Source organism: Trichomycterus rosablanca, chromosome 1 (assembly GCF_030014385.1).
Source record: "Trichomycterus rosablanca isolate fTriRos1 chromosome 1, fTriRos1.hap1, whole genome shotgun sequence".
NCBI lineage: Eukaryota > Metazoa > Chordata > Actinopteri > Siluriformes > Trichomycteridae > Trichomycterus > Trichomycterus rosablanca.
This window is the reverse complement of record NC_085988.1, coordinates 62,553,899-62,569,575: the sequence shown is the minus strand read 5'-3', so window position 1 is coordinate 62,569,575 and position 15,677 is coordinate 62,553,899. Positions and strand designations below refer to the sequence as shown.

Genomic DNA, 15,677 nt, shown 5'->3' with positions numbered 1-15,677 from the left:
ACTCCTCCCACCCTCACAGTTTCCAACCAAAATATAAAAGTGCAGAAACTTTTTAAAGATCCCTCGTACATTTAAGGCAAAGACAAAGGAACTGGTCATTGATTTTAGGAAGGTGAGGAACGTCATTCAACCCATAACCATCAATGGGAACTGTGTAGAAAGGGTCACATATTTTCGCTTCTTGGGTATTCACATCGAGGAGGACCTAACCTGGGGTGTGAACATCAAAGAACTAATAAAGAAGGCACAGCAGAGACTCTACTTTCTGAGGACACTCAGAGGAAATAACCTCATTTCAGAGACTGCTGGTGTCCTTCTATCTTTCCACCATAGAGAGCTTCCTTACTCACGGCCTCTGTGTGTGGTTCTCCAGTAGCACTGCAGCACACAAAAAAGAACTACAAAGGATCGTGAGGTCTGCAGAGAAAATCATCGGGTACTCTCTACCCACCCTGGAGGACCTACACAGGTCACGTTGCCTTCAGAGAGCTTACAAAATTGTAATGGACAAGTCTCACCCCGGCCACCATCTGTTTAAGTTATTACCATCAGGCAGACGGTATAGGACTATCAGGACAAGGACAAACCAGCTCAGAAATAGCTTGTATCCCATCGCAGTATGAACCTTGAATACCTCTATTTAGGGTGTTTTCAAACACATGGGACTGTGCAATTTCACTATACACATGGGACTGTGCAATTTCACTATACACAAGGGACTGTGCAATTTCAGGTTATATCGTTTTACAACTAGGGCTATGTGCAATTTCCACCAACTGACAGAAGTGCTGTGTGTTATTGTTATTGTTGTTATTATAAATGACAACAGGTTTGTGTTCTATTGTATTGCTGTCTTTGTAAATTCTGTAAATTTTGGTAATTTTTGTAAATTCTAGTTCTGTAATTTTTGTAAATTCTGTTTTTTTAAATTTATTGTTTATTGTTCATAACACTAGAGAGTATTGCACCTTAATTTCGTTTTACCTGGTATAATTACAATAAAGATATTCTGATTCTGATTAAGTAAAATACAATAACTCTTCTTCTTCTTGTTCCTCAGCCTTTGTCCCGTTTTTCGGTTACAGGGTCGGCATTTGGCACGGTTTTTACACCGGATGCCCTTCCTGACACAACCCTCCCTATTTATCCGGGCTTGGGACCGGCACTACAATGCACTGGTCTGTGCATCCCAGCGGCTAGGTAACTATGGGACAATTCAGTGTCTCCAATTAGCCTAGCAGCATGTCTTTGGACTGTGGGAGGAAACCGGAGGAAACCCACGCAGACACGGGGAGAACATGCACACTCCGCACAGAAAGAACCTGGACCGCCCCACCCGGGGATCAAACCCAGGACCTTCTCGCTGTGAGGCGACAGTGCTACCCAATTAGCCACCGTGCTGCCCTAAGTGAATATAGTAACTAATATGACTATAACATGCAACATTAGGTCACCTAGCATTTTAATTGATCAACTTTTTTCCCTTTTAATTGTGAAGCAATAGAAAGAGACATAATGGTAATCACTTTCTAAGCACAACTGAATTGGTGTTATAGTACAATATTTTGGTCTCAAAATAGTTTACCTGTATTAATAGGAAACTAATGCTTTAGTGCACTGTATGATTAATAAAATGCCTATTTTTATAGTTTGACAGTTTTAAATATTTGCTAATTCTAATATTTAGAAATAGACGGTGACTCCACACTTCAGTATCTGATAAGATGTGTGTGACTACCTAGTGTCATATAAATGCTTTCTACATGCTTATTTTAACTGTTATTATGGTTTAGACAAAAACGTTGTTATGATTGCAGACCTCCTGACAGCACAACACAGACCCCCACTAATCTCTGGACCCCACTTTGAGATCCACTGCCTTGTATATGTTTGGAAAATGTTCATCTGTTTAGTACATAACCAATGTTAACAAAAAAAGTATGAAAATGTGGAGAATGTTTTCTTTAACTTAAGGTTTTTACTAACTTACAGTATCATGACACTTTACCGAAAAAAACATAAAAATAAAAGAAATTTTAAACATTATTTTCAAATTAGCAACAATAAGAACTATAACTGTTAAATTGTGGTGAGGGTAAGTGTAAGGGACTGACAGGTTTCTCATGTTTTTAAAATAATGTATCATACAACCACCATAAACCCAAAGAATACGACAGCGTATTAGGGCCACTTTAAAGAAAAACATTTTTTTAAGTTTCGATTTTGAGAATAAAGTCGTATAAGTTTCGATTTTGAGATTAAAGTCGAAATATTATGAGAATAAAGTTGAAATATTACTAGATTAAAGTTGAAATAATTACGAGATTAAAATCAAAATAATTACGAGATTAAAGTCAAAATAATTACGAGATTAAAGTCGAAATATTATGGCCATAGCAACCTCCTTGTGTTAAAATGAGGGATGTTCATGATTTGTTATACTTTTATATCGGTTTCACAAATAAAGAAATCCCCAATCTCCTGCACATCAGCACCAGTTTGTTATTAGTATAAGGACAATGAAATGGCTTTGCAATAAACTGGGTTTATTTAGAGGAACGTGCGCCACCTGCACACTCGCGTCTGTGTCTTATGGACTTGTATGATAAACTAAAGCCGTATGGTATCGCTATAAATGATTGCATTGACATGTATAGTCTTCATGTCATGTGGATGGAGGTGTACAAACAGCCACCCAAAAATAATCGTGTGTTATTGGATAACCACAATAACACTCGTTATAGGCTTAGAGGTACTGAGACCCGTGCTTCTCTGAACTGATAAGCCTGCGATGGCTGCACACTCTTTGGCCATAATATTTCGACTTTATTCTCATTATCATTTCGACTTTAATCTCGAAATAATTTCGACTTTATTCTCATAATATTTCGACTTTATGCTCATAATATTTTGACTTTAATCTCGAAATCCAAACTTAAACGACTTTAATCTCAAAATCAAAACTTAAAAATATTTTTACAGTGTCCCTGATACGCCGTCGTACAAAGATTCTTACCCATGAAACAGAAAAAACATTGACCTCCTCAAAGCTCCGTATTTGTAGGCGGTATTTAAAATAAACTACAACTACCACGAACCTCTTCAACAAAGTCCGTTCAGCGCAAGTACTCATCAGCCAATCAGCGCACACATCCTTGCAGTAGTGTTCCTGCCCCTTTTCAGTCTGTTTTTTTCCTTCAGTTTTCAGGGACCGTAGGCGCCATATTGAGCTTTTCTGCGCTTTCTGTAAATCCCTGAATATTACCCATTTTAAACATGTTGTACTTAGAGGACTACCTCGAGAGTAAGTATATATATTATTTTTTCGGTTCGTGTTGGTAATTATGGTTTTATTGTATCGCTTGGTTGGTGTTTGGGTAATAAAGCAGCGCGGCTGTTAGCATGCTAGGCTAGCTAGTAACGCTGCTTTTTCTTCTTATGTGGCAGTGATCGAGCAGCTACCCATGGATCTCCGCGACAGGTTTACGGAAATGCGAGAGATGGACCTGCAAGTTCAGAGTAAGCACTGCGATCATGCGCTTCTGTCAGATCACTGTACTCCACAACCACCAACTTCTTACTCATTCTGACATGAACTTAAAAACCGTTTTAATACTAATAAATGTTCTTTTCTTTTTAAAGTTTCTTTTGTCATAAGAACGGAACGTGATTGTAGTGACTGGAAATAAGAGTAAAAAAGTAAACAATGCATCTATTTAGGGAGGGTTCGATATTTTTATTTTGTAGTTTAATAGTGATCTCAAATCTCAACATCCACTACATTATTTTGAGCATGATTAAAACTTTATATTTCAGTGTATATACTTTAGAGGGAATCTCTAAAATATTGTATATAAAAATAAGCTAAAATCATGTACATTCATGCACCTCAATTCCCTTATAATTTGTTTTATTCTAATTTCATTTACATGTTTCACCACCCCTAGATCCTGGTCAGGGTCGCAGTGGGCCTAGGCCACCCCTTGTTGCTTACTGTATTAATGTTCATGTATTGAGTTAAATTTTTGCATGGTATTTTCTGTTAATATAAAATTTTAACATACAAATCGCTCTTTAGAAGCATTGACCAGTTATATGAACTGTAATATGCCTTTAGAATGGGCTCTAAGGTAGGTTTTAGGCTTTGTAGGCGATCATCAGTTTTAAATTGAATGTGGGCAATTACAGGAAGCCATAATAATATATTATACTGGTCTTACTGGGGTTAAATTTCAGGTGATTAGCAGACATCCCTTATGAGATACCTGCCAAACATGCCAAGATGCAAATTGCGATATGGCTGTCTTAAGAGGCCATGGGAGATACAATTCAAACTACTGCAAGGAAATCTTGACCTCGGTCCCTGCTTAAATTCTTAGATGCTCTAAGACTTAAAAACACCATCTAATACACGGAAAACAAAAAAACTACACCCTCACAGTCACACAATTGGAGACCCTAATTCCTAGGTACACAAGAAAGAAATCAACCCCCACTTTGACTTTTTAAAGACAGAACTTAGTAATCAGCCATGATAATGCCATGTAGAACTGGTTATTACAAGGTTGGATAGGAGGGATTTACAGTGTCAAAGGCTGCAGATGGGTCAAGAAGTATAGGACAGATGATAGATTGGCTGCTTTGACTGCAAGAGCTGCATCTCTGGAGTGTGTTGCCTAGAAGCCAGACTGATACTGCTGTTGGAGGTCATAAAGGTTTTTTAGACGGGGGCCAGAAGTGAATTACAAAATGCTTTTTATTTACTTTTTATGATGTTTTTGCTTTATTACCCACTAAAGTGACCCAATATTTGTTTTAAAAAAAAAAGTAATAAGTATAGTTAAAAGCTATAAGTGAAGCTCATTTTGTGTTAGTAGCACCACACTCTTTAATTACACACACACACACATCCACTTGCACATACTAACCAGTGATCTGCCTTTTTAGATGCAATGGACCAGCTGGAGCAGAGAGTTAATGACTTTTTTGCCAACGCTAAGAAGAACAAACCAGAATGGCGGGAGGAGCAGATGGAGGGGATTAAAAAGGTAGCCAAAAGATGCAGCTGGACACCGTTGGCTCATAATATGAACAAATTAAAAAATAATATGCACAAATTAAACCTAATTGCTGCTTTTATTCTGGTCCTGCAAGCTTCATTCATGCAAGTTAATGTTCGGAAATTAACTTGGGTGGCAGAATAAGGCCTTGTTGGATGAGTGTTTTAATCATCTCACTTGTCTTTAGTGATGTTTGTATCAGCAACATGTCCTGATTAAATCAGAGGCTATAAAAATGTTATTCTACACTAGCCCACTACTGCTGGGATCCAGAGTTTGAATCCCCAGTGGTGTTATTGACTGGTCTGGCATCTGCATACAGAACGATTGGCTGTATCTGGGGGGAGATTGGCATCCTGTCATCCCAAAACATGTTACTGCATTGCGCCTAGTGATTCCGGCAGAGCTGAATCAGCTTTGACCCTGACCAGAATATAATGCTGGTAAACCATGAAAATAAAAGGGAAAAAAATTGGTCTCATTGAGTTCACTTTATTTCTGTTAAATTTCTACAGTATATCAGTCATGTTAGTAACAGATAGTAATGCATTTGCTGTACAGTTGTTTGTTCGTGTAAAGGTTTCTCATGTCATCAGTGTTATGTAAAATGCATACAAGCACAAGCAGAAAATCTGAATTGCCCTTTTCTCTTGTGTCACTTAGGATTATTATAAGGCTTTAGAAGATGCTGATGAAAAAGTCCAATTAGCCAATCAAATCTACGATCTGGTAAGGATGCATTACACTTCAATCTCCAGAAGGTGGTGGTCATTCACTGTAAATATACTGTGCAGTGAAGAACCTCATTAATGTGTTTGACCCCAACAGTTGGCTTAAACTGACTCTTCATTGTACCAACAGGTGGATCGACATTTGAGGAAACTGGATCAGGAGCTGGCTAAATTTAAAATGGAGCTGGAGGCTGACAATGCTGGCATCACAGAGATCCTGGAGAGACGTAAGTAACAGCCGCCAGTCAGCCAGCATGCCGTCTACCATATGCATAGTATTAAATTCATTCAACGTTTTCATTAGAGAGAATAGCAAGGAACTGGTCAATTAATCGTGCTGTGTTAGGAAGTTTGCAAGTAAATAGGTATTATGTGTACAGTTGGTCAAGTTCTTTTTTTTTATTTACTATATTATGTATTGTCCTCCACTGCTTGGAAGCCTGATCATGTCTGAGGATGGCATATTTGCCTGGCACACATTTCCTTCAACACGTGTGCAGTCCATCGACCCCTTCTTATTTGCCCATACTTTGGTCAAATTGCACATGTAGTCACACCATGTTCTACTAACTCTGTGGGCTACTAACCACGGTCCTTATACAGCATTACGGGCCCCACTCTATTTTAGTCCTGACTTTTTTCACCCAGCAGACCAGAGGTCAGTTTTTTCCTGCTGCAAGCGCTGTCAATTGTGCCTGCTACGGGGTGCCTAGCTGACCGATAGAGTTCAGAATCCCAGCACTGGTGTGCTAGCGAAACATCCTGCTGCGCCACCTGGACGCCTCACGCTCTTAAACTTGTGGCTGTTTCCTATAAGTTTAGGGGTGGCTCGGTGGGTAGCAATACCTCACACCTCACAGCAAGCGGTCCGGCTCTTTTCTGTGTGGAGTTTACATGTTCTCCCCGTGTTTTCCCATAGGAGCAAGTGAGGTGAATTGGAGATCCAAAATTGTCCATGACTGTTTGCTATCAAAGACTTGGTGAATCTTGTATAACCAGTAATTACCTGTCATCATGAATGTTACCAAAGTGTGTAAAACATGACGTTAAAATCACAATAAACTATAATAAATAAATATCCTATACACTTACACCTAATTAGGTGCCGATGGAAAGAGTTGCCAGTATAAACAAACCATTAATGATACTTTATCAAATGCTGTTTAGTTTAGACATGGGCCATCATATTGAACTTTGGTCAATGTGTCTTGCCCTCTCATAGGATCTTTGGAAATGGACAGTCCCTCTCAGCCTGTCAATAACCACCATGTCCACTCACATGCAGCCGGAGAAAGTAAGACAGCCTTTGACTATTTTATTTGAATATTACTATATTTGAAATTGTGTGCTTTTTCTCTAGCAGACATGCTCATGTTGTTTTCTCCTCTGTGTTCCTTACTTGTGTGTGTGTTTGTGTTTGCAGAGAGAAAGCACAGTGCACCAGCTCACCACAGTACCGAGCATGTGCCGGAGAAGAAGTTTAAATCTGAAGCTCTGCTCTCTACACTCACATCAGATGCCACTAAAGAAAACACACCAGGTAAATGCACACACATGCAGTGTATAGCCAGTTTTATGTTTGAATATACCAACTGGGCAGAAGTTTGTGGACCATAACAGCCTTTCCACTTGACTTTTGTACTAAGTGACATATGTAAGCATTTGTGTGAGGACAGCCGCTGGTATTACTCCATACCAGACTCTTTGAACTATTATTATGGACCTTGCACTGTCAGACTGGAAAAGGAAAAGGCCTGCCCCATACTGTTTTTACAAAGCCAAATGCTTCTCATTTCTAGTACTGATTTTATACACGTTTGTAATGGGGGTGGCTAAAACACAGCCACAGTCATAAGGAGGGGTACCGAATCAAGTTAACAAACATTAAAGATCTGCTTTTGTTTGTTCAAATATATATGCATGTCTTTCTATTCTAGCAAAATTCTTGTAGGTTCCAGCTTGATACTTTTCTTACTTACTTGAATGGTTTTAAAGCTGATCCGCCCTTGTGAATATAATTTGTAGTCATGTTGATGCTTAGAAGTTGCATATGCATAGTCACATGTGTAATCACAGCTCAAGGCTGTTTTCACATGATGCACTTCATTCACTGAGGCTGGATGCATACTGCTTTCGGGCAGCATTCGCGTCTTTCACATGATGCTCAGCAAAATGGCTTTCTGCAGGTTGTCCCATTGAGCAGCAAGCTTCTAAATAATACACAACATTGATTAAAAGTATGACCTTTCACATGCAGTTGTATATGAAATGTATAGTAGCTTAAAACAATAAAGCTCTGGTAATGATTGTCATTTGGAGGCATGAAAAGTCATAAGGCTTTCAAATGCTAGGGCAGTGGTAGCTCAGCAGTTAATGGAGTGGCCTAGTAATCTGAAGTCCCACCACCTTTAAGTTGCCACTGTTCAGCCCCTAAGCTATGCCCTTTAACCCTCATTTAATTCAGTCCAGACCCTCATTGTATTCAGTCACAGTTGTAAGTCACTCTGGAAAAAAAATGTTTGCTACATGCTGTAAATGTGAAAGGGTGCGTTATATCTTATTAAAATGCTACGAAGGCCCAAGTAGTGATTCTAGGATTAGTAAATGCAACATAGCAATCTAAAGTACAAACCCTGTCTCCATATTTCACAGCTCACTAATCGCCACACCGTATTTTCCTACAATGCCATGGTTGTAACTTAAAGAGAAATACAATAGTTCAGGGTTTTGTGAAACGGTTTGAACCTGTTTCTCCCTGCCTTGACTGTACTTTGCTTCTGTCTATGTCCTATCAACAATTGCTGCCTACCCTTTCAAAGTGCCGCCAATAAGACAAACTGTCAGTCATTTAAAAGTTTGAGCAAAGCAGCAAGCTGTAAAAACCGAGCTGTAACCAGCACAGCAACTCCATAGGAAACTATGCACAGCCAGCACAGAAGCAATTTTGCAGCGTATCATGTAAATGCAGCCTAAAATGACACAACATTTACTGTTGTACCTACCTCAGAAGTGTATGAATTTTGCAACATCTAATTGTGTGTGTTTTATAGGCTGCAGAGTGAACAGCACCTCCTCAACACCAAACAATGTGTACAATGTGAATTCATCCCAGACGCTATCATCCTACAACCTGAGCTCCCTGCCTGCGGGTCCGGCCGCCGGTGCAGGTGCCATCAGTATGGCAGCAGCCCAGGCAGTACAGGCCACAGCACAGGTAAAACAGGACCCCACTACTTCTTAACTAAGTCTTTCACTAATGTATTTTTCTGTTACAGTATTTGTGTATTTTTTGTAACTGAGACAAGATCTGTGTTTTCAGTTCTCAGATTTGACTGATTAATTGGACAAATGTGACACATTAATCAACCAACAATTCAAGCCATTTGTGCTTTTACTCAGTTGTGACAGGTGTTGAATTCTGCGCATATGGGCAGCATAAAGATCTGAGTGACATTAATAAGGGTGTTGTTATGGCCAGACGATTGAGTTGAAGTATCTCTAAAATAGGAACCGAGGTGGGATGAGCCACAAACCACTGATAACATGAAGTAACATGAAGACTGTGGAGTCTGGTACTACATAGGCCCCTTTCCACTTCACGGTACCCTGTGGTGCAGTACGTTTTTATATTTGTGGTACCCATGCTAATTTTGCTTACCTCTCCCAAACAGGGACCAAGTGTACCAAAGCGAATGGTATTGGGACTGTGGTAGCTCAGCGGTTAAGGTACTGAACTAGTAATCAGAGGATTGTCAGTTCAAGCCCCACCACCAAGTTGCCACAGTTGGGCCCCTGAGCAAGGCCCTTAACCCTCAATTGCTCAGTTGCTTTGGATAAAAGTAAATGTATTGGTGGAGCAAGAAGCAGACTGTTAAATGGTTAAATGCAAATGCAATACAGCCTAATAACACATCTCTGATACAGAATATTGAACCTACATCAAATGTCTTATGGCTCTGTGTCTTTCTTTGTGTGGTACAGATGAAGGAGGGCAGGAGGACGTCCAGTTTGAAGGCGAGCTATGAGGCCATCAAGAATAATGACTTCCTTGGTCGAGAGTTTGCCATGAGCAGAGAGAACTCTACCTACTCTTCTTCAACTCTGGCGTCCACTCTCACACAGAGCCTCACAACCACTAACAGCTCAGACTCTCGCACAGGACGCAAGAACAAGTATGACTCAAACACACTTTTATGGAGGACTAACTTATTCCTTTTATGTAATAAGCATACAAGGATATGTTTCCAACCTTCCTTGGTCATAATGTCGTGTGTCATTATATGGTGATTAAGTATTTGCCCTTCACTCAATTTTTTTTGTAGTTTGTTGCAACTCATATTAATATTAGATTTTCAAGTAAACAAGAGTAAACACAAAATGCAGCTTCAAAATGGTCAGTGCATTTATTAAAGATTTATTTAAAATCTACATTACCCATCTGAAAAAGTGATTGCCCTCTAAACCTAATAACTGGTTGTGTCAATCATGGCAGTAACAACTGCAGTCAAACATTTCATGTGATCACTTGCATTGAGTTACTTACATTTCTTCTTTTATCTGGCTACACTGAAGGGATTTCAAGCAAATGTTTTTAAAGTCTGTTTTTAAATATATGAAGGGAAGGACCAGCAACTTCTTTACATTGGCTTTTGCAAGAGCCGTTAGTCTGCGAAGCACGCCTGGACATTACGTCTTGCGGCTTTCCTGCACTTAAGCAGACCCTTTTCCACTCAAAGACTGTAATCTTAAAAAAACACATGTGACCTAGCTGGATCAGACTTCGAAAATGAGAAAAAGACAGCAGAGGCCCTGAGGATAAAATCTAACCGTGTGACTGTTATGCTTTTAAGAAAATGGCAAGCTGCTCTTATGTAGATGAAACTAAAACGATTAAAGATTATTGCACAAGAGAGACTAGTTCTGATGGTAAAGATGATTTTCCAGAACTAGTGCTCTCACTCAAACTGGAATTCTGATGACACAACAACTATATTTTAAGCACCATAAGTGGGAAACAGCTATACCGGTCCTGTGTAAAAGTTCTAAATAAAAGGACATTAGACAACAAGATTGACACCCCTTAGCTCACTGTTCTCAAACTTGGGACAAAACACCAGAATGGAGATCACTTTACAAGCCACCACTAGTTAAGAGAACAGGTGACTTGCAGTGGAGAATTCTGCACTGTGAAAAAGTGCCTTTACATTAGTTTTAAATCCAGAAGTTTATTAAGAATGCCCTTTCTGTAGCCAAAATAAATGTATTTTCATGCTTTCATGCACTGTTTAAAACTGTTTTTGATCATACAATGTCTGTTCAACTGCTTTGATAAAGCCATTACAAAGGAGACTTTTATTCTAGGTTGCAAAGAAGGAAAAATGAGTGTAAACTACTGAATTTTATTTTGGGTCAGGACAAAATGGCCATTTATAAAAGACAAAAAGAATAAGGTTGATGAATCAAATGGCCATGATGCAGTATGTTTAATTTTGCATTGATAAAGTCTAAGATTTCAATTGAGTATTATTTTATGAGCTGATGAAAGATTTAAAAAAATGCATGGTCTTGCAGCTCTATGTACTGTAAGTGAGAACGAACTGATTTTAAAATCTCTTTCTTTTGCTCTTTCTTTCTCTTGTTCTCTGTATCTTAGATCTAACAACAAGTCTTCCAACCACCAGTCTTCGTCATCCTCCTCCTCTTCCTCCCTGTCATCCTGCTCATCCTCTTCAGCTCTGGCCCACGAACTCTCTCAGCAGACGGCAGTGCTACCAGAGAGTGACAGCAGTGGCCAAGTGGACTGGACCTACGACCCCAACGAGCCTCGTTACTGTATCTGTAACCAGGTACTCACTTACTTCTCACATAACTTGCTTTCACATTGCTTTTGCTCAGTCATTTAGATTTGACCCATGACTGTAAAGCAGTAATTAGATTTTTTAGATTTTTTTTTTCTTTATTAAGCTATTACATGCACATCTTTACTCATGTTATGAATACTGTAGTGAAAACATATTGGCCAGTTTTGTCTGTGTAAGAGTTAGGGTCATGTCTTTAAGGTTTCTTTAAAAATCTCTTTCTCTGTCTGCAGGTGTCTTACGGTGAGATGGTTGGCTGTGATAACCAGGATGTAAGAATCTTTTTTTTCTCACTTATGTGCACACACTCACACATTCACATTGTTCTTCATTCTGTCCTTATATGAGATGCTGCTTCTAGTTGAACTTTTATATAATATCAGACAACACCGATAACACACTTTGTAGATATGTTGATGTGTTTAGATCAACATCTGACACTAAGGGGCTGTCTGAAAACCTAGTGACCTGCCTGGTTGCCTACTGCTACCTAATCAGCTGCCTAAGTAGAGGGGATTCTAATAATGCAATGATTTTTTTTGGACACACTACTTAGACAACGATTACGTCATCACAGCTTCACTTACTGGGCTAACACATTTAGTTCCAGGCCATTAAAACCAATGGCCTGAGGTGGCACAACCTGCCAGCATGCCAGCTAACATCTCCATTCGTGTACCAGTGTACTTCGTGTCCCGTTAATCGTCACTGACAAAAAATTACACTCATACACCTTTATACAAATTAAAAATCAGTGAGAATTTATTTACATTTAAAAAGAACTTTGTTTGTTGCTCCGCATTCATCCGCCATATTTGTATTTTTTGTGAGAAACGTTGTGCCGCCCTGATTGCTGGAATTGCCTTCACTGCTAGAGAAGCATCGGATGCTCGCATGTTTTTAAGTCAGAAATAAGGCACTTTAGATTGAAGCGTTTTGAGGCATTTAAGAATTCAGGCAGCCTCACTAGGTTTTTAGACAGACCCGTAGTGTGTCCATTTGCCCCAGGATTAGTGTGCACAATGCTGTAACACACCCCAGACAGGACGCCAGTCCATCATGGGTCCGCATGTCTATATGTAGATGCTCATCCAGCCAAGAGCATTGCTAAGGATTCAAACCCTAGATCCCAGAAGTGGTGACCTAGTGTAATTTACCGCTTTAAATGATGCCACTTTTGTGTAGCCACTGTAAAAAATATGAAATAAAGACACACATTTATCTAAACTATTGATTTTCTTTGCAGTGTCCGATCGAGTGGTTTCATTACGGCTGTGTGGGCTTGACTGAGGCACCCAAAGGAAAGTGGTACTGCCCACAGTGTACAGCAGCCATGAAGAGAAGAGGAAGCAGGCATAAATAGTCATCATCCTTGAGCCAAGCCAAACCCCCCTACCCAATAAAAAGGAAGAAAAAAAACCTAACCTGAACTGAAAACTGTTTCCTGGCTGATGCCTACCATCTTTTTTCTTTTTAAAACTAGGAAAAAAGTTTCATCAATGTGATCTGCCGTTTCCTTCATACTGTCCGGACGGACAATGTAAAAATCAGGACTGTATTGTTGTGTGTGTGCTTGGAAATCTGTATGTGTATGATACGTGAGCCAAGCTATTTTTATCTTCGAAGCGTCCTAATCAGAGGGCGAGGGTTGCTGATGCGCCCGACCCTCAAAGACATTCCTGAGCCTGCCATGCATGATGGTAGGGGTCATGACCTCAGCACAAATTAGTGCAACTCACTTTTCTTAATCCATATTTACAAAGACAATAGACAGACCTGGAAATGTACTCTATATAGTCTGTGTTTGACTATGAAAACTGCATATTGAACAAGGCCTTTAATTCAGAGGGTGCCAAAAATGGAAAGTGGTGTTGATGGGTACCAGTAAGGAGTTTGTGGTTCTGGCAGCCTTGGTGTATTTCATAGACTCACTTTTAGATTGCCCATGCACTGCAATTTTTGTTTCCATGCTCTGACATGCATTTTAATCTTACACTAGGCTCGACAGTGAGCTGATACATCAGTTCATACTTATTAGGAGCACGAAAACACTATAACACCATGTACACTTTTGCTCTATTAGCAGAAATATCTGGAAAACACTACAGTAGGTGTGTTTAGTTGTGCCTCATTCTGTGTAATCTCACCACATCACCTCCTTAAAAAGAATTTGTGCACTTTTAATAATTGTGTCTGAATAATTGATTGTCCACATGAAAGCAGAAATTCTTGCACAGCTAGTGTTATATGTCGATTGAATTAAAAGGCAACACAAATGTTGCATTCTTACTGATAAGCTGCAAGTACACCCATGAGCATGTCATTGGGGATAAATCCAGGTGCTGCCAGGTGTGCTGTAGTCAGAACAAAGTGATTATTGGGGTTTTGTGTTTGTGGTGTGAAGATGTGTGTGAATGTCAAGCTTGTAGTGCACTGAACTAATGATTTCAAGGTTTTCAGATGGGGAAAAAAAACAATAAAATGATCAATTTTGCTATTTTTGCTTTTTTGGTGTATTGATCTATACTGAGTTTCTCAAAAACACATCAAAAAGTATTATTAGTGAATGGTATGTTGAAGAGCAGCTACCAATCAAAATGCTCTTTAAAAATCCACACTGGACCACACCTCAGACATCAAATATAAATCTGTATTACTTCAATCTTTTCTTTACAAGATCCTATATTGTACTATATCCAGTTGTAACTACACTGTATTCTAGACCTGTGTCCTGCTCCCGTGTTCAGGTGTCGACACAGCTGATCATTCTGGTCTGAATACCTGATTTGGCAAACCTCGTTGTTTTATCCTGGCTTGGCACAGTCACCGAGACCACACTGACAAGTGCATCCCTAATGGCTAGGCTGTTCAGCCATCCCCCTCAGCCATAGTTGATCATATCTGTGCAGACGCTTAACCAACCAATAGCACTGCTTTCAGCAGTAGTGCTAGTGTATTTTGCTGCTGTGCATTCCTGTTCATGATAATGCTGTCAGGACAGTGAAATGATGATCACTTCTTTTTTTTCTATTTTATTTATGCATTTTCTCCCCAATTTAGCGTAGTCAATTTGTCTTCCGCTGCTGAGGGATCCCTGATTAGGGGTGGGCGATATGGCCTTTAAATAATATCACGATATTTTGGGATATTTTTGCGATAACGATATTCGCTCGTGATATATAAGAACACTTTCTTAAAAAGTTTATTTTAAAAACACCTTTGTTTTGCAGACAGTCAGTAAATCTAAGGTACCAATGTTACTAAATGTACATTAAATTAAGCATCACTTCCAGTAGGGCTGGGCAATATGGCTAAAAAAAACCTCATATCTCTGTTGAGAAGTGGCAATATACGATACGATATGATATAATGTAAACTTAAAGTACAGTGGCAGGCCACCGCCCGTATTTTACCTTATAATGTTTATAAGTTCTCTTAAAAACACAAAACATTGTAGGGAAATTATGGTGTCGCAGCAGCAATAACAATTATGACAAAAAAAAACATCACACAGTGACATTACAATGAGGTAAATAAAGAATCAAAAATGAATGAAGTTTTACCACAGATAAGAGCACAGTTTTCTGATTCGATTCCAATCAATAATTTGTCTGAAAAGAGTCGTTTCTGACTCATTGACTCAGTGATTCAGTTTCCATGCTGATAAGCGAAGGAAAGCGTTCCGTTTAGCGCTTTTGTGTTTTAAAAGTTCTCAGATGGTAACCTGTGTATTCTATGTTTGTTCACTGACACAGTTTTTGGCCTCACATCATTCTCGGACTCACGCAGTGACTGACACTCCTTGTACTCACGCGGGTGCTTTTGCTTCAGGTGGTGAAATAAATGTGATGTGTTGCCACCTTTTGTCGTTACAGTATTTTTGCACGTTTTGCAAATTACAGTCGTTTGTTTGGAGTCTGACCTGCAGTACCTGAAAAACTTCCACACTAGTGATGTAGCTCGGCTTTTAGGGACTAGTTCATCCTCTGTGCTAACTCCGGTACTACTCTCTGTCCATTATTTCACTG

At 39.3% G+C, this 15,677-nt stretch overlaps 1 protein-coding gene across 1 annotated transcript; it reads left to right on the top strand.

Annotated features, from left to right (window-relative positions):
• The first annotated feature begins 3,192 nt into the window (after positions 1-3,192).
• On the top strand, positions 3,193-14,146 carry ing3 (inhibitor of growth family, member 3). The gene is made up of 12 exons (XM_062994724.1): positions 3,193-3,304; positions 3,448-3,519; positions 4,948-5,048; positions 5,724-5,789; positions 5,922-6,018; positions 7,014-7,085; positions 7,215-7,331; positions 8,842-9,005; positions 9,773-9,963; positions 11,445-11,637; positions 11,883-11,921; positions 12,896-14,146. The coding sequence occupies exons 1-12, from the start codon at positions 3,277-3,279 to the stop codon at positions 13,010-13,012; spliced, it is 1,257 nt and encodes a 418-aa protein (XP_062850794.1). The 5' UTR covers positions 3,193-3,276; the 3' UTR covers positions 13,013-14,146.
• Positions 14,147-15,677: the final 1,531 nt, after the last annotated feature.

Bases quoted from the DNA above. Each gene is read 5' to 3' on its own strand.
- ing3 (XM_062994724.1), top strand. From the start codon at position 3,277: ATGTTGTACTTAGAGGACTACCTCGAGA. The intron at 5,049-5,723 runs GTAGCCAAAAGA...TGTGTCACTTAG, and splicing joins AGATGGAGGGGATTAAAAAG to GATTATTATAAGGCTTTAGA. The intron at 9,964-11,444 runs GTATGACTCAAA...TCTGTATCTTAG, and splicing joins CGCACAGGACGCAAGAACAA to ATCTAACAACAAGTCTTCCA.